The sequence below is a fragment of the Stenella coeruleoalba genome, assembly GCF_951394435.1.
Source record: "Stenella coeruleoalba genome assembly, chromosome: 9".
In the NCBI taxonomy this organism is placed as follows: domain Eukaryota; kingdom Metazoa; phylum Chordata; class Mammalia; order Artiodactyla; family Delphinidae; genus Stenella; species Stenella coeruleoalba.
The window spans coordinates 98,017,689-98,035,913 of NC_137155.1; the positions used below are offsets into that span (position 1 = coordinate 98,017,689).

General features: G+C 44.9%; 1 protein-coding gene across 5 annotated transcripts in view; it reads right to left on the reverse strand.

The window, feature by feature from the left end:
* Positions 1–511: 511 nt before the first annotated feature.
* The window catches only part of EZH2 (enhancer of zeste 2 polycomb repressive complex 2 subunit), a 61,716-nt gene continuing 44,002 nt past the window's right edge, over positions 512–18,225 (reverse strand). For all 5 annotated transcript variants that reach the window (XM_079932397.1, XM_079932398.1, XM_079932400.1 and 2 more), the window contains 12 exons: positions 10,916–11,007; positions 9,266–9,506; positions 8,523–8,692; positions 7,914–8,008; positions 6,950–6,990; positions 6,414–6,539; positions 5,462–5,640; positions 3,414–3,509; positions 2,756–2,837; positions 1,788–1,868; positions 1,578–1,662; positions 512–643 (listed from right to left, as the gene is read on the reverse strand). In XM_079932397.1, the coding sequence (XP_079788523.1) occupies positions 583–643; positions 1,578–1,662; positions 1,788–1,868; positions 2,756–2,837; positions 3,414–3,509; positions 5,462–5,640; positions 6,414–6,539; positions 6,950–6,990; positions 7,914–8,008; positions 8,523–8,692; positions 9,266–9,506; positions 10,916–11,007 (1,349 nt within the window). In that variant the 3' untranslated portion in view covers positions 512–582. The remainder of the gene's footprint in view (positions 644–1,577; positions 1,663–1,787; positions 1,869–2,755; positions 2,838–3,413; positions 3,510–5,461; positions 5,641–6,413; positions 6,540–6,949; positions 6,991–7,913; positions 8,009–8,522; positions 8,693–9,265; positions 9,507–10,915; positions 11,008–18,225) is intronic.

The following is an 18,225-nucleotide window of genomic DNA, read 5'->3' on the forward strand; positions in this document are numbered from 1 at the left end:
AGAACGAGGCTTAGAGGGTGCGTAGCTGCAGGCCTCTCGGCAGCCGGGGACGTGCCCCGCACTGGTCTCCGATGCCAGCAGTGAGTCCCTTATTAAATTGTGACGTGTATTAGTGGCAGTAGGTTTATATGTAGGCATATATTTGTTAGTTATATTTGGTATTAACTTGCCTAATAAATAGGCAGTATTAGTGAAACCAAGATTTCAGTAGGATGGCTACTGGAAAACCGAAGGAGTTAAATGTTTTTCCCATTAGACTCAGTCGTCTTTTTCTAAAATCAGCTGAGGAAGCTGTGTGACAGATGACAACGACCAGGAGAAGTTCAAGTATTCTTTATTCAAAGTTGAAAAATGTACCACACTGCATTATTGCAAAAATTCACTGGTACAAAACACTTTGCAGCTGGTGAGAAGGCAATAAAAAGTTGATTTTTAAACTCATTACTATAAATTATTCTTACAGTACTTTTAGCAAATTCAGAATTTCAAACTGCATTTTCTTTTTCTAAATCGCCCACAGTACTCGAGGTTCCTGAAGCTAAGGCAGCTGTTCCAAGAGGAGAAGGGGGGAGGTAGCAGACGTCAAGGGATTTCCATTTCTCTTTCGATGCCCACGTACTTGAGGGCGTCAGCCTGGCTGTATCTGAAACAAACAGCAAGAAAAAGGGGTGAGTGCCCTCCAGCCCGGGGTGAGATCCAACACAACCAAGTCCGCTTCGTTGAGTGTGTTGCACTCACACGTCCACAAGGAAAAGCACACACGCATCCTGTTACACAGCTGCATCACTGGGCCAATTCCAGTTGCAAAGTGGATGGAACTGGTAGTACAACCCTTCCCCAGTTCTCTCCCCAGCCAGCCCTGTGCCCCTGAAACCAACCTCCAGCGAAGGCAGGCCCGCAGCGCAGTGATTAGGCCTAACACGGGGAAGGCAAAGTAACTGCGACGCGGCAGAGCCCTGACTTGGGCCCTTAGTCAAAGCAGCCAGAGCTGGTCACGCCCCGCCCCCGCCTTGAAGAAAGAACAGGACAGAGGCCAGAAGAGGCACCTGCGACCTCCACTGCCGGCTGGAACCTACAGTGCACCCAAAGGAAGGTCTACCAGCTGCCCCTCACTCAGAGCTGGGGGGGCTACGGCTTCGTAACCTCCCACTAATTTTGCCATTGAAAGTGGCTACACACGGGCCCTACTTGACGACAACTCAGCACTCAAGAAACAGCTTCTGGATGGGATGTACATTCAGCCACAGGATTCGTTTAACTAGACAGACATCTGAGTGCATTTAAATAAAAATTATAGAACTTGTCAGTTTATCCCCCAGAGCTTGACAGCAGAGGCTGCCGGCCGGCGTGCCTTCTCCCGCAGAAAGGACCCCAAAGGTCAAATGCAGCTGTCCACATTTTTTTTGACTTATATTAAAGCATTACTTGTATAATGGAAAACTACGTTACCAAACTCCCACCACTGCCCACGACAAATAACGACCAGAACTCTGTTACTCTAACGACAGAAGCTCCAGCCTGGAGCTGGACCAGAGAGGAAAAGCCCTTGATGACTCTAGAAATGTACTGTTACCAACCTGTAATCAAAAAACAGCTCTTCACCAGTCTGGATGGCTCTCTTAGCAAAAATCCCTATCCTGTGATCGCCGTTAACCATCATCACTGCAGAGAGAGATGCTGGGGTCAGTGAAGTCGGCCCAGGAGAGTTGCTGACCGTTCACGTAACAAGTGTCAACCCAGAACCACTCAGGCCAACCTGCGGCAGCTCCACCTCCGGGGACACCTACCTTTTGCATAGCAGTTTGGATTTACTGAGTGATTTGCAAAACGAATTTTGTTACCCTTGCGGGTTGCATCCACCACAAAATCTAAAGAGAAAAAATAAGCGCAATCCCGTAAACAATTTCAGCTATACAGAGCAGTAAACACAAAGTTATTATGATTCTGGAAATACAACTGGTTATGCTTCTTCAGGGTTCGCCTTCAAAAGCAAATCATTCAACCAACTTCACCTAGTATGAAATGACATTTGGAAGAAAATGTTCTCTAGGTAAAAATTAATCAGTGATTCCAGACAGTTATATCAGCTGTAAACACCTGTTACTGACCAAAGCATGGCAAAAAATAAAATCTAACTAAATTCTTCCCTTCACATTTTAAATTATATTAGTTTTCTTCATTATGGAGCACATTCATGAAAGAACTCTCTCTACCTGCTTCAGCTGAGAGGCCCCCTGAATAGCTTGGGTGTGACGTGCACACTCCCAGCAGTGACCCGACTACACCAGAAGTTTTCCACCCAGGATCAGCATCTGCACACGCAGCGCCCTTTACCCTCGCTGTCCTCTGAGGACCCCCAGGAGCGTTGTGGAGATGCTTCACGAGGCCTTGCTCCACACCCTTCCCAGGTCAGAGGCACTAACTGGAGGAGGTGGGCCCAGCCAGCTGGTACCTGTGGCAAGAGGGGCACGAGAGGAGAGCCAGGCAGTGAAGCCAAGGAACGGCCCGGGGCCAGGGCAGCGATCTCTCCCTGCACACAGAACCCCCTACGGCTCAGGGAGCCTCCACCTCCGCCCCCAAGTTACACTCATCCAACCTGGCTGGCTTCCCAGCAAACAGCCCATTCCTTAGCCCAGGCTGGGGCTCCTTCCAACACTGCAGACACTGGGGGCCCCTAATGTCGTTTCTGATACTCAAGCCACCAGAAGGGCCCGTGCAACCCAGGAACCAAATGCACTCTAATTCATCAACATACCATTGTTCAAGTTGAAGAGAAAGCTGCACATGTATTTATCATATACTTTCCCTCTTCTGTCTGCTTCATCTTGAGAAATAATCTAAAAGGAAGGACATGGGGGAGGTTATTTTGCAACAGGTGAGCCTGGTAGGCGAACACACACCAGCTCATCAGGAACAGTTGGGACCTTGAGGGGTCACTGTGGCCAGTTTCTCTCTTTGTCAAAAACAGTGATATTTTCAGGACTCTAACTTAGAAATATTGAATCCTTCCACATTTAAAGTAACTATGCTTGGAGAAAGTGATGAACAAAAGTCTTTTTACTCAGTACAAAATACAAACCGGGTGGGTTAATCGCACAATGAAGCCAGTCCCAGGGTTTTTCCTGACTTAGGTCCTTATCAACTTGGCTGTGGATTAAGTAGGACAGACTCCTCATTTTAAAGCTCTTGTTCTCCCCCTTGTCCCCAGGTGATAAAAGCTGTGACAAGGACTGAAGCCGTGTAGCTTAACTTCCAAACAAACCAAACCCACAAGCCCAAGCTGAAAAGGCATTTTAAATTCACTTCTCATCAAACCCAACAGACTTGCCCAATGAAAATCAGTCCCAAGCAAAGTGAGTACAGATGACGCCCGCGAGCATCCCTCTGTCTGCAACTGGACGGCTGTGCCTTACCTCTCCGCAGTATTCCGAGATGAATTCGTTCTTCTGTACAGGATCTTTGATGAAAATCCCCCAGCCTGCCACATCAGACGGTGCCAGCAATAAATGCTAGAGAACAATAAACACAGTCATGATCAGAGGAGAGCGAAGTGGACAAACCAGACATGGGATGACCCAGGGTAATTCAGCCACGGGCGGGGGAAGGGGTCAGCTCCCCCGCGTTACCGAAGGGCTTGGCAAACTGCGAGAACGTTTTGGTTTTTGTAAATCAAGTACAGAGCCTGAGTATCCTCTGTCTCTCTCAGAAATACGACGTCACCTATGCTGGTGCGGGTCCCTCCGACTGCGGTCCTTGCACGAGGCATCCTGACACGCTGCACCATTTGCTTCCCTGTCCGTCCTTCCGCCCTTGACTTCCTGGACTTCACGTGCAACGTGCCTGTCACACAGGGACCCCTTGCTCCCCCCCTGTCCGTGCCCCCCGCACCTCCCCAAGGCGGCCTCTATCACCACCTCCTCCGGGTCCAGTCCCAGCCCCCGTGGGGCCCTCTCCTGGCTCTTCACCAGCTTTTATTCCTCCCGAAGCGCTGCCCTTCCTTCCAGGGCGCTTTTCTCTTGGGCGCATCCTTCCACAGCCCTTCCTCACGACAGCACGAAAAACCACCACGAGGGGCAGCACGATCCCGTGGGCCAGCATTCTGTTCTTAGCGGATGCCAAGATGGCTGATCACTGCTGTGGCTTCTACCGTTAGAGTCTGTTTGGGAATGAGTCCCTGACCTTTCATCGTGGCTCATCATTATGCTTTCATTCCAAGTATCCTCGTGGCCTCGAAAAAGACCCCCGGGTCCCCAGGTTACCGATCTGTGCTTGTTCTGACTCAGCCTACACTCCCTGTCGGGGAAGAATTAACCAAGTACCTTCCTGACCAGCGAAATACTGTTAAGCAAATGAAACCCCGTTGGTACAAAGTATCTACACAGTTTTCTGTTTTAGGAGGTAAAAGATGTGTAGAAAGACATGTCGCCATTAGGATTATCCACTTTCTGAACTGAAGGAGGGGTTTTCATCATACAGTGGGAAAGTACAGGATTGAGGGAGAAATGGGAGTTCTCAGGGCTGAATGGGTGTCCCCGGGAAACCACGCCAGCATCACTGTGACGTGAGGACCTAGAGTAAAACCGTCTGAACGCCTGATAGCAAACGCCACAGCCAAAAATATAAAGCCACTGCCATAAACAGAACTTCCAGTAGAGCAGGACTGACAGTACTGCGATCTCAGTTACATTACACACTAGTTCAAGACCCTAAGAGAAGAGCGTGCTGCGTGCACACGGGGTGGTCACTCACGGCACAGGGTCCGGGGCCGGAACGCCTGGCTGAGTTCCTGCTCCTTTCCTGACAAGTCTCAGAACGTTGGGTTTAATGATTATTCCTGAGTTAGGAAGACTAATGAGTTAATACACAAAGTGCTTAGACCAGGGCCTGCTCTGTATTAAATAATAAATGTCAGCTATTATTATAAAAATGATTAACTGAAGAAATCTATCAGCTACCCTAAAAAGCCAAGATACTGATAGTACCCTAAAAACTAAGTTTCTTTTGGTCAGCAATAAACTCCCTGGTTGCAACAAGTCAAGTCCATGCAATGCCCAGGCTTCAGTTATGTAATTCCTGCCTGTGTTATTTTCAAGGTTATTACAGAAACTACTGTGGGAAGTTCCATCTTTTACTCTGTGCAAAAAGGAACCCAGAATACTATTTGATAAGAATGGGTCTCTCTGTTCTGACAGGAACACCACTGATTTGCTCTAAGGAGACTAGATAAACCACTTTTTCTATTAACTAAACTAATACCTCTTATTCAAATCCGATACCATTAACAGCTGCTTCTCAGAGTTGACTGGTTCATCCTATAGCAAACTATTCTACAGAAAAATCAACCATTTTCCTTTTATCAGCTGTACCATTCAATAATCACTTTTTTGCCCCAGCTAAATGGTCTAAGACTATCCTAACTTTGACATCTCTCGGAAGCCCACCAACAACGATCACGCCCTACCTTCTTAGAGCCCCGCTGAATGCTACAGTTCTTGCAGGACACGTTTTTACTGTCCCAGTGGTCAGCGGCTCCACAAGTAAGACAGAGGTCGGGGTCACACTCTCGGACAGCCAGGTAGCACGGGCACTGCTTGGTGTTGCACTGGGCTTTGCAGCGGCATCCCGGAAAGCGGTTCTGACCTTCAGAGAGATGTTCTTCGTCAGACGAAAACCTTGCCTAATGGTGCAGCTCAAGTCTGGCGCTAAGGCCCTGATTAATGCACGGAGGCCTCACAACAACTGTATTATCCCATCGTACACATTAGGAAAGGGAAGTAACAGGAAAGTTAAAGCTGTCCATACTGAAAGAGATCACTGAGTTCCTGTCTCCCCGTTTTTGTCTGTTAGATGGCATGTGTACGTACAGTTCTTTGATTTATAAAGCAGGTGTTAAGGAAGGATTTGGACTACATAATATCCACGGATCTCAACCATTCTGATAGTCAGAGTTCTAGGTACTTCCTTGGTATCCAGGCTTCAGTGCAGTTTCATTAAATCATTACAGTCGCTACCCTGATGCTACACATTCCTGTATTCTGAAGACTAAACCCACCTAACTCTTAACAGTTTCTGGTGTCCAAAAAGTATTTGGGTAGCTATTTCTAGAGTCCCCTTCCATTCTGTGTCAGCTCTACTATGATTTAAGTTAAATGATCAAGGGGGAAAAAATAAAAGCTCCTTTAACCCACATTCGCCTAAACCTGCCCACATACCCGCGTCAGCCAGGAGGCTGGCTGGATACAGGCCCAGCGCCACTCCTGGGCGCCATGCATGCTCGTGGCATAAGTGAATTTCCCAAAGGGAAGAGCACGCAGGAGCTGCCGTGTCCTTGTGCCGACTGAGGTTACAGTTTTAAACTGCTGGCCAACAGCCTATTGAATTCTCACGTAATCACATCAAGACAACATACTTACACTCTGAACTACATTGACAAAACTTTTCACAAAAATTCTGGGCTATCACACAAGGGCACGAGCTGTCGCAAGGCTGCCGCGGGTGGTCACAGGGCTGGTAGTTGTAAACATGGTTGGAGGAGCCGTCTGCACAGAGACAACAGCACCACGTCAGTCCAGAGAGCGGCAAGGGGAGCACACGCCCGACAAGCACATGCTCTCCCCGTGGCCCTCCGAGCTTAGCGGGTTGTCTTTCCGTGTCCGCAACGTCACACACACTGTTTACAACAGGTCAGCAGAAATTAGCCCCACCCGCCAAGAGCTCGGGAACCCTGGGGCACTGTCACACACACCTCAGTCAGGTTCCCAGAGTCGTTCTCCTCTAACCGACTGGAAATTAATCAACAGACAGCCTCCATTTAATGCACTTCTGTGCATTAAACTTCAGTGCACCAAAGTCGGTTATATTAGAATATCCCAAACTCTAATCCAATTACTATTCTAAGACACGAGAAGTAGACCGAGTTACTAATGAAGCTGAACGGAAAGGTGCCGACCCTTCTTCAGCTGTATCTTTCTGCAGTGCGCAGCCCACAACCTGCAAAACACAAAGGAAGAAAACATCACCCTCCTGACCTGGGGCGCACAGTCAGCCACATGTCAACAATTGCAACTTAAATGCGTCAACCTGGGCCATGAATGCAGCGGGGCTCTTAATCCAAGTGACCATGAAAAAGGAGTCACACGCCACCCAGCTCACACCTGGCGCAGGTGTGGAGCAACGTGGGAACAGCTTAAGGGCTGTGGCCTCAGAGAGCCAGCCCAGCCCCCGGGGGCAGGTTTATCCTAGTGTGGATGATTCTGCCACAGCACACCTGCTCTCATTTCTGGGCTCTTGCATCATTTCAACTGAGCTATATGGTCAGAGAGAATCCAAGCAAAAAATGCCGAGGCGTCTACTAAAGCCTGAATTAAGCTGTAGACAGTTTCTGAAGCATAATGTAGATGTTCCCTTACCCAACACCCAACTATGTTTCTCTCTAAAAAGAAAAAAAGGACCGGGTGGTGGTTACAGCAAGTAGTCCATCCAGCCTCCACACATCCGAGTCGGCCTAACACCTTCACTGCCCCCGTCACTCGCTCACCCAGGCCGACGGCAGGGTGGGCGTGGAAAACTCAGGCTCCTAGAGTGAAAACCGGCCCAGAGCTCACAGCCTCCCGAGATCCACACACGAATGCCAAGTAAGGGTTTATGCAGCCTTCACTGCAGAAGCTACTCAATAATTCTTCGTGACCAAAATGTAGCATAGTAATCATAAAATTTTTATGACTCAACACACCAAATCTCCTGACAGCCACTGTGTTCTTACAGAAAAATGCCAGCAATGCCCATGGAAACAAGACCCCACAGGCCTATTTCTGAGGCCACTTAAGCTTCCTTCCTAATCAACGGAGTGGAGCCACCACTGCCCTCACGAGCGCCAGGCCCGCAGCGGCCTCCGCATCACACCGCAGACTCACCGGTGTTTCCTCTTCTTCTTCCTGGGAGGGGTGTCAACGTCCTCGGCGGGGGCTGGCGCTATGACACTGGATTCTTTGACTCGAAACTCATACACCTGACAAGAGGCAAGGCCACAGGGCCGTGAGGATCGTCTCTTTAAGCAAACCAGTCTCCTGCTCATTCCCACCAGAAACTCTTTGTCTGTCCTGGGACGCTGCTGCGATTACACTCTTACTGAGAGTCATGAGGCTAAATCTAAATCGTTCCTGGTTTTTAAAACCCATCGCCAGGATTCCCTGGCTGTCCAGTGGTTAGGACTCTGCACTTACACTGCAAGGGACACAGGTTCGATCCCTCTTTGGGGAACTAAGATGCCATGTGCCATGCAGCATGGCCAAAAAACAAATAAATGAATGAATAATAATAAGATAGAACCCATTGCCAGCTAACCTAAAACATCTAAAGTTGAATGAGTAATTTCCTTTCAGTATCCTCTCAGTGAAAAAAAAAATTTTTATACTTCTTTTCAGAGGAACAGCAGTTTGATAACCACGAGTGTTCGTATGTTTGGACAGTGACCACGTATCTCTCCATTTGAAGCTGAAAGTATTTTTATCAGGCACGCTTACCTGTCGACATGTTTTGGTCCCAATCAACCTGGCGATGGCACAGAAATTGTCGTAGTACGTGCCGATGAGGACCCTGAACATGGAGGCCTCAGCGCCACTCCACTCCACGTTCTCGGGGGGCTCAGCGTTGGGCTTCATCTTTATTGGTGTTTGACACCGAGAATTCGCTTCTACGAAACCAAAGTTAAGCAATGGTCAAGAAATAGCAATGGGAGGAAGGAAAGGGAAAGGGAAGGAAGTATCAGTAAGCTTTTCCCCCATGGAAACCATGAGAGCAGGCTCCCTTTAACTCAGCCTTCTAAAATGAGAGCAAATGGGGTTACCCTCCTGTTACTTTTGGTGTAATCCTAGGGCTGAGAAGACACTCCATAACATACTAGTCAGTGGTTCTAATTCTCTCTCCTAACCAACACTACCCACAGGGCGTCAGGAGGATTCAACTGAATGATGAGAATTCCATCATGCCCCTGTGAAAGCTGGAAAAAGGAAAGTGACCCAAAGAGTGAAAATAAACCGGATGGTCAACTTGCAAGTAACCCAGACAGATCAACAGCACAGGCGAGGGCTGGGTGTGGGCCAGAAGAGAGCAGTAAGAGTCACAGCCACACAGCTGTGCTGCTGGGTTTCTCACCGTGTCTGTAACTAACCAACCGAGGGAAGTAACCAACACCTTACACGACCCAAACCTCGACAACATGAGCCCTCCGAGCGGCAGGAAGACCCCGTTACCAGACGCGTCTCACCTGAGGAACTGGAGGTCTCGTCCTTCTTCTCCTCCTCTTCCTTGTCGTTGCCCTCCCCTCCAGTCTCGGTCCCCGCCTCCCTGTCACTGTCCGTGTCCTTCGACTCGAGCACGTTGGTGGTGGGGGTGCCGGGCCTGCTGCTGTTGTTGGGGAGCCGCCCTCTCCTGCGGCCGCCTGGGCGCTTCGGGGGCGTCTTTATCCGCTCGGCAGTGAGGGCGGCAGCGAACTCCTTCGCGCCCTCCTACGAAGGAGGAAAAGTGCAGACATCAGGGTAAAGTTCTGCAGCTCATTTTGGCGGAGGAGAAAAAGAAAAGGATGGCGTTAGCACGTTAGTCAAATGTATCACAGTATCCGGCTTTCACAGACAGTCGCACATCTACATACAACTGTTTTCTATCTGCTTTTGAGGGTTTGAAGATTTGCGAAAGATAAATATGGCTTCCGTACAGTGCCAGAGCAGCACAAAATCAGGCAAGACGGCTCTATATTAACTGATTATGAGTTAAATAGAAATATACTTTAGGTAACAGTCTATTTAAAAGTGAATTTTAAGAGGAAGCACACATCTAATGTGCATCTAAAGTCACACTTTCCTATTTCAGGGTTTCTTAAGCCAACATGTCCCCTTCTAAGGTAATATTTAAAGTATACAAGAAGAAAACAAAACATGTACACATACTCCACTCTTTCACTTTCTGCCTTACAAGTAAAACATCCCATTTATTTTTTCCCTGTGAGGGATGCACAACCCAGGAAGACATGAAAGGAACTCGACGAACAAGGCGGTGAGGGTTACATTCTGCGTTACCAGGTGTAATAATCCAGTCTCGGAAAGTATACAACAACGGGAAGGGCGTGGACTATAGAGACACCACAGACACATTTTAGATGAGCCAAATAAAATTCTGCCTTGTCAGGAATATTATATATAAAACAGTGCTCAAGAATTCCATTTTTAGTGGCAATAGAAGGGAGAAGTCTGAGAGCAGCCAACAGTTTTATACTTCATTCTACAAAAACCAAATTGCTTAAAAATAGGATACCTTCTGCAGGTGCCATTCAATGAATCTTCTGTCCAAAATCCAACAGGCAATATATACCCATTTAGTTCCTAGGTAGGAGTGGCTTGGTTCAAAGAGGGGAAATGGTAAAAATAAGATAGTACCCGTAAAAAACAACTTTTCTACCTCATATTTTCCTAAACCCTTACCTTTTCTCCATCATTAAAAAAAAATAAACAAACATACAAAACCTCTCCGGGGCCTATATATAATATAGCTCAACTACAGTGGGTCTACAACTCAAAGAAGGGCTATGGCTCTGAGCAAGGCCCGGGAACTACTGCACTTCTGGGGTTTAAAAGGGTCCTCTGTGCTTCCCATTCTCGTAAGCTCTGTGGAGGTACAGGAGGCCTGGATCCTAAAGACCTCCATACGCTGCTGAAAAGACTAACAGAGATAAAGAATAACGCGAGATAACGAAAGACTAGAACGTGCAGTACTACCAAGAAATGTGACTGAGAAACCTCTGCTATCATATGGCCAATCAAAGTATGGGAACAGTGAGGTTACCGCTGACTTTACAGACCTCACCGAAGTTCAAAATTAAGACTTCTCCAATTCCCTCTGGAGCCCCGCTGTGCATGCTTACCAAGTGCTGGTAACACTGGGGGCCGCAAGGCTTGTTGTCCAGAGCCGTCTCCGTGTTCTTCCGCTTGTAAGTGTTGGGTGTCGCATGAAAAGCTGCAAAATAAAATATCCAAACATAACTAACATTACTTTTACACATAAACATAACATTACTTTTTCATGTCTCCAGTTCCAAAGCAGAAAGTCAATTACTGCATTACACTTTTGCTAATAATGTTTACATTACAGAACTTTCCTTCAAGCTCTTATTGAATTTCCACAATGTATTCTCCTCAGGTCTCCCCCAGAACACCTGAGCGCTAATTATAAACATTTATTTGGGTCTTGAATGTCTCCATAGAAACAACTGATGTATCCTCTACACAGAAATCAGATTTCCTCTTTTTACAAAAGAATTCTGACATCTACAATTTATCGATTTCCAAAGAAAGGTCAGCAATCAGCTTGTCAAATGGGGGAGAAGAATGGGACACCAGTTGTTAAAAACCAGTTTTAAAAGATAATGAGGACAGCCTCGGAATACTACAAGTCAATTTCTTTGAATCACACACAATTCAAGAACCCAGCGGGAGCCTGCACAGTCAGCATCCTTTCTGCAGGAAAATACAATGGTCAGATAAAACAGGTTTTAGAAAGATAAAAGTGTTTGAAACTTAAGATTCCCAAATAATATAATAATATAACAGAAAAATTCAAAGTCCAGCACACTGGTATACTAACAAGTATGAAAGCGCAGCAGCGAGAACTTCAGACAACTTGGGGAGGCTCTGCTTACAGCGCATAAAGGCAAATACTAGAAATGCCCTATCCAGAATTACACAAGATGAAAATTAATCTGGATGAAAACAAGTGACAGATTCATGAAATAAATCATTTAAAAAATGAGCCATGGCCGCTGAGCCTGCGCGTCCGGAGCCTGTGCTTCGCAACGGGAGAGGCCACAACAGTGAGAGGCCCGCATACCGCAAAAAGAAAAAAAAAAAAAAAAAAAAAAAGCCATACTTCTATCCATAGAACTTAAATGGGAAATGAAGACAGTGATGAGGGAAGGAAAAAAAGTTATGTTTTTAAAATAGAAATTCAAGGCTCAGACTGTTTCAAGTATGTGAGTTGGTTTTTCCCAGAACAAGAGCCTGATACCATATGAGTTATTTAGCACTGAATTACATTTTGCACAGGTGAAGACCCCTAAAATACAGAGTGAGCACTAGAAGATTAAGGTCACATAAGCAGAAGGAATTACATCCATCCAAAAACAAAATCGTCCTGAGCCAGAGGCACATCCTGACACGCTTTAGGTGAAACCTGTGTTTAGTCTGGATGTCTCCTCTAGTACATACTATAGTTAGAGACTGATAGCTTTGCCCCAATTCACTGAAGAAGACACACATGTATCTATATACACACACACGTACACAAATGAGGACAGCAGCCTCTGCTGGTGATGAGACAGAAGAAGCCGCTAAGTCAGGACTAGGTAACAGTATCAACATCATAAGCCACAATTATACAGTCTCCAAGGTAAGAACAAATTCAGGCCATAAAGGAAAAGTTAGCATGCTAATAATAAAAGTACTTTAAAAATTTTTAAAGTACCATTCTTCATCTCACATTGCATTTAGCTAAAGAAAGAGAACTATTCTTACGACCACATTTCCTTCAGCAAAATTTCCAACTTCAATTCTTTAGGAAAACTAAGTATATAAAGAATTCCCTCTTCTAGAAATGTCCTGACTATTTTTTTAACATCTTTATTGGACTATAATTGCTTTACAATGGTGTGTCAGTTTCTGCTTTATAACAAAGTGAATCAGTTATACAGATGTCCCCATATCTCTTCCCTCTTGTGTCTCCCTCCCTCCCACCCTCCCTATCCCACCCCTCCAGGTGGTCACAAAGCACCGAGCTGATCTCCCTGTGCTATGCGGCTGCTTCCCACTAGCTATCTATTTTGTATTTGGTAGTGTATAATGTCCATGCCACTCTCTCACTTTGTCCCAGCTTACCCTTCCCCCTCCCCATATCCTCAAGTCCATTCTCTAGTAGGTCTGAGTCTTTATTCCCGTCTTGCCCCTAGGTTCTTCGTGACTTTTGTTTTTCTTAGATTCCATATATATGTGTTAGCATACGGTATTTGTTTTTCTCCTTCTGACTTACTTCACTCTGTATGACAGACTCTAGGTCCATCCACCTCACTACAAATAACTCAATTTTGTTTCTTTTTATGCATAATATTCCATTGTATATATGTGCCACATCTTCTTTATCCATTCATCTGTTGATGGACACATAGGTTGCTTCCATGTCCTGGCTATTGTAAATAGAGCTGCAATGAACATTGTGGTACATGACTTTTTGAATTATGGTTTTCTCAGGCCATGTACCCAGTAGTGGGATTGCTGAGTCATATGGTAGTTCCATTTTTAGTTTTTTAAGGCACCTCCATACTGTTCTCCATAGTGGCTGTATCAATTTACATTCCCACCAACAGTGCAGGAGGGTTTCCTTTTCTCCACACCCTCTCCAGCATTTATTGTTTGTAGATTTTTTGATGACGGCCATTCTGACCGGCGTGAGATGGTATCTCATTGTAGTTTTGATTTGCATTTCTCTTAATGATTAATGATGTTGAGCATTCTTTCATGTGTTTGTTGGCAATCTGTATATCTTCTTTGGAGAAATGTCTATTTAAGTCTTCAGCCCATTTTTGGATTGGGTTGTTTGATTTTTTGATATTGAGCTGCATGAGCTGCTTTTAAATTTTGGAGATTAATCCTTTGTCAGTTGCTTCATTTGCAAATATTTTCTCCCATTCTGAGGGCTGTCTTTTGGTCTTGTTTATGGTTTCCTTTGCTGTGCAAAAGCTTTTAACTTTCATTAGGTCCCATTCGTTTATTTTTGTTTTTATTTCCATTTCTCTAGGAGGTGGGTCAAAAAGGATCTTGCTGTGATTTATGTCACAGAGTGTTCTGCCTATGTTTTCCTCTAAGAGTCTTGACTATTTTAGACTTCCAGAAAACTGAAAATAATCTTTTCAAATAGACATCTTAAAATACTAGTATTTGCAATACATTATTAAAATGTATTTCAAACTAAGTATAATATGGGCAGGTTGGAGAGAAGATTATATAAAATTCCCTGATCAGGAAAATTATCAGATGGAAAATTAAAGCAAGATACTTAAAAGTTTCACAAAAAGAAAAGAACATGGATATTAAAGGCTTTTTTTGTCTTTAATTTCAAAAGCAACTTAAAAGAATCTTGGTGCAATATCTTATCTAAAGGTTTTCAAGCAAAGGTAAAAGACTTATAAATTGTAATATACAATTCTAGCTACGCTCTAGGCCTGTATTGGAGATTAAAGTCCCTCTAATAGAAAAGATCCATGATCAGATACCAAGCTTCTGGCCCAGATGAACTGCCAATCCCCTGCCATCAGAATATCTTCCGGGACTTCCTTGGTGGGGCAGTGGTTGAGAATCCGCCTGCCAATGCAGGAGACACAGGTTTGAGCCCTGGTCTGGGAAGATCCCACATGCCGTGGAGCAACTAAGCCCATGCGCCACAACTACTGAGCCTGTGCTCTGGAGCCCGCGAGCCACAACTACTGAGCCCACATGCCACATCTACTGAGGCCACGTGCCACAACTACTGAGCCTGTGCCACAACTACTGAGCCTGTACCACAACTACTGAAGCCCACGCGTCTAGAGCCCGAGCTCCACAACAAGAGAAGCCACAGCAATGAGAATCCCGCGCACCACAAGGAAGAGTAGCCCCTGCTCGCCGCAACTAGAGAAAGCCTGCGTGCAGCAACGAAGACCCAACGCAGCCAAAAATAAATAAATTAATTAATTATTTTTAAAAAAGAACATTTCCCTTAGAGATAAAAGTGGCAGACACCCCTAACATCCAAATAACAAGTAAGGCCCAACATCAGTGAGGCTGCCAGCACAGAAATAATAAAAACAGTTAACATCCAAAAAAGGCCTCTTCACAATGAAGTTTTAAAAAGTCTCCCTTTGGGCTTCCCTGGTGGCGCAGTAGTTGAGAGTCTGCCTGCCGATGCAGGGGACACGGGTTCGTACCCCAGTCCGGGAAGATCCCACATGCCGCAGAGCAGCTAGGCCCGTGAGCCACGGCCGCTGAGCCTGAGCGTCCGGAGCCTGTGCTCCGCAACGGGAGAGGCCACAACAGTGAGAGGCCCGCGTACCGCAGGAAAAAAAAAAAAGTCTCCATTCAACAATGAGTTAAAGGAAATACAAAACATTCCCTCAAATTCCTTTAAAAAAAAAATAGTAATAATACCAAATATCGGAACCTAAAAGAAGTTGAAACAGCGCTCTAGAGACAACTCACTGTGTTAAAATACATACATCCAAAAAAAGAGGAAAGAATGAAAATGACACAAACATCAGATTCACAAAAAGAAAAACAGTAAAAACTAATACAGTAGCTGATTCTCTGAGGGAAAAATATACAAAACAGATTTTCTAAATAAAATATATAAACCACTTCTTAATCTCTTCAAGAAAAAAAGAATCAAACACGGAAGAACAATCAAAGAAATAAAAGAAATTAAAAGAATTATTAGAACATGCAGATCAAATTATACAAATAAATTTCAAAATCGGAATGAAACGGGTAATTTCCCAAAACTGATCGAGGAGCAGTAGGAAATGTATCTCCTAGCACCACTATTATTTAACATGCACTGAAGATACAGTTAGACAGGAGAAAGTAGTTAAAGTTACAAAGATTGGAAAGAAAGCAAAACCATTCATAACTGTAGATAATTACAGCTGGAAAACTCAAAAGAATCTATGCAGAAACTATCACAAACAAGGACAGCTCAGTAAAGTAGCAGGGTATCAAACATATATGATACAAGGGGAAAAGCCCAACACATTTAATGCCTAGAAATCATCTTACCAAAGAATGTAAATACAAGAGCTACGGGGAGAAAATCAGAAAGCTTATTTTAAAGGACAAAAGGAGACTTATCCCATAATTAAGACATACCCTTATTTTAAATTGTCAATTTCCCCTTAGATAATTTATAAATTTAATGAGATTCCAATAAACATACCACCTAGAATTTTTTTTTTTTTTTCAGTACGCGGGCCTCTCACTGCTATGGCCTTCCGTTGCGGAGCACAGGTTCCGGACGCGCAGGCTCAGTGGCCATGGCTCACGGGCCCAGCCGCTCCGCGGCACGTGGGATCCTCCCGGACCGGGGAACGAACCCGTGTCCCCTGCATCGGCAGGCGGACTCTCAACCACTGCGCCACCAGGAAAGCCTCTAGACTTTTTAATTAGACAAACTGGTTCTAAAATTTATATAGAAAAACAAGAATGGCCAGGAGATCTCTGAATAAAGCCCCTTGGACAGACTCAAGGAACGGAACCCAAAGACCAGAAACAGACCCCAGCACCTGTGGTGACAGTGATGAAGGCAGCGGCTCAGGGCAGCCCCAGAGGGACTTGTCAATAGATGGTGTGGAGGGAAGAGATATGGGAACATATGTATATGTATAACTGATTCACTTTGTTATAAAGCAGAAACTAACACACCATTGTAAAGCAATTATACTCCAATAAAGATGTTAAGGGGCTTCCCTGGTGGCGCAGTGGTTGAGAGTCCGCCTGCCGATGCAGGGGACACGGGTTCGTTCCCCGGTCCGGGAAGATCCCACGTGCCGCAAAGCGGCTGGGCCCGTGAGCCATGGCCGCTGAGCCTGAGCGTCCGGAGCCTGTGCTCCGCAGCGGGAGAGGCCAAAACAGTGAGAGGCCCGCGTACTGGAGAAAAAAAAAAAAAAAAGATGGTGTTGAAACAGTAGCCCTGGAGATGCAGAGAACGAGTTGGATCCAAAATTCTAACAGAATAAATTCCAAACGGATCAAAGAGTTAGATGTTATTCCCCCAAAAAAGAAAATAGCACCAAAAGCCTAAAACGTACTAGAAAAAAAGTGAGACGTCCTTTAAAACCTTGGAGTAGTAGGGAAAGCCAACTGATAAATTCAACTACCTTAAAGGTTTTTTTTTTTTTTTAACTTTGCTATGGGATTTTTACCAAACAACAAACTGGAAAAAAAAACCCACTGCAACTCATCTCAAAAAATTTCCTGACTATATAAAGAGCTTCAAGATATCAAAAAGACCAACAAAGCCAAAAGGATAAAAATAGTTCAGAGAAAATACAAATCTCTTAATCATACAGGAAGAAAAATGCAAATTAAATTACGCTAAAAAGCATTTTACTAATTCAATCAATAAAATCAAAGTTTGTTTTTTAACACACTCTATTGGCTGGGCTCTGGGAAACAGGCACTCTTACTTTGCTGGTAGTTCTTTAAATTGGCAGAGCCCCGTATGGCAGGTAGTTTGGCACTGCCTACACAGAGTGGACCGGGTTAACCTGCACTTGTGGGAAAGGACGTACAGGTCCACCACACAAGGTTATTCACTGCGGCACCATTACCATAAATGTTGACCTTCGGGGGACGGGCTCAGTACAGCAGAAGACTATGCAGCTGTCCAGACAGGAATAATATCTACAATGTTAAGTCCAACAGGGAAAACACCTGGAGAGTATGGCACTATTTGAATAGGGTGGTTGGGAAAAGAGAGGAATGTATTTGTATTTGCCAGAAGAAACTACAGAAAGACACAGAACAACTAACAGCAGAAGTGGTTTACCTACAGGGGAGTGAGGATGCGGACAGGAGGGGTGGGGGATTTCGCTGGATGCCTTTTAATGCTTTTTGGAAATGTAAGTCATGTGAATGATGATTTATTTTAAAAAGAACAATAGCTAAACACACGCCAAGTGCTATTTTAAGTATTTTGCACATAGTAAATAATAAATTTAATCCTCATGACAGTTTGTATTATTCCCATTAGACAAAGAACAAAAAGCACAAAATGCTATATTTAACAGGTATGTTTAATAATGCATTTAATGACTTCTTTTACCTAAGAAAAATATATAGTGTGTGATATTTTGTCCAAGTCAGTGTAAAGCAATTAAATGCCTGTAGAATGTGTTAGGGTTACACTATGAAGAGCCTGGCTCTAGTGGAACAAGGGGGAAGGGTGGGCACAGCAGGGCTGGACCTGCGTCTCCGACGCACTGCAGTGAGCAGCCCACCGGTCAGTCCCAGAGAACCAGCTTCATTAAGCACAACACTTTTCTCCTCCTCTCCCCAGCATGAATAATGAGACGATGAGCAGGTTCCAGGTTCATCCAAATTACTCAGATTGGAATAGCACAATAAAATAACTCTTGTAATAATGTTTAAAAGTAGCACC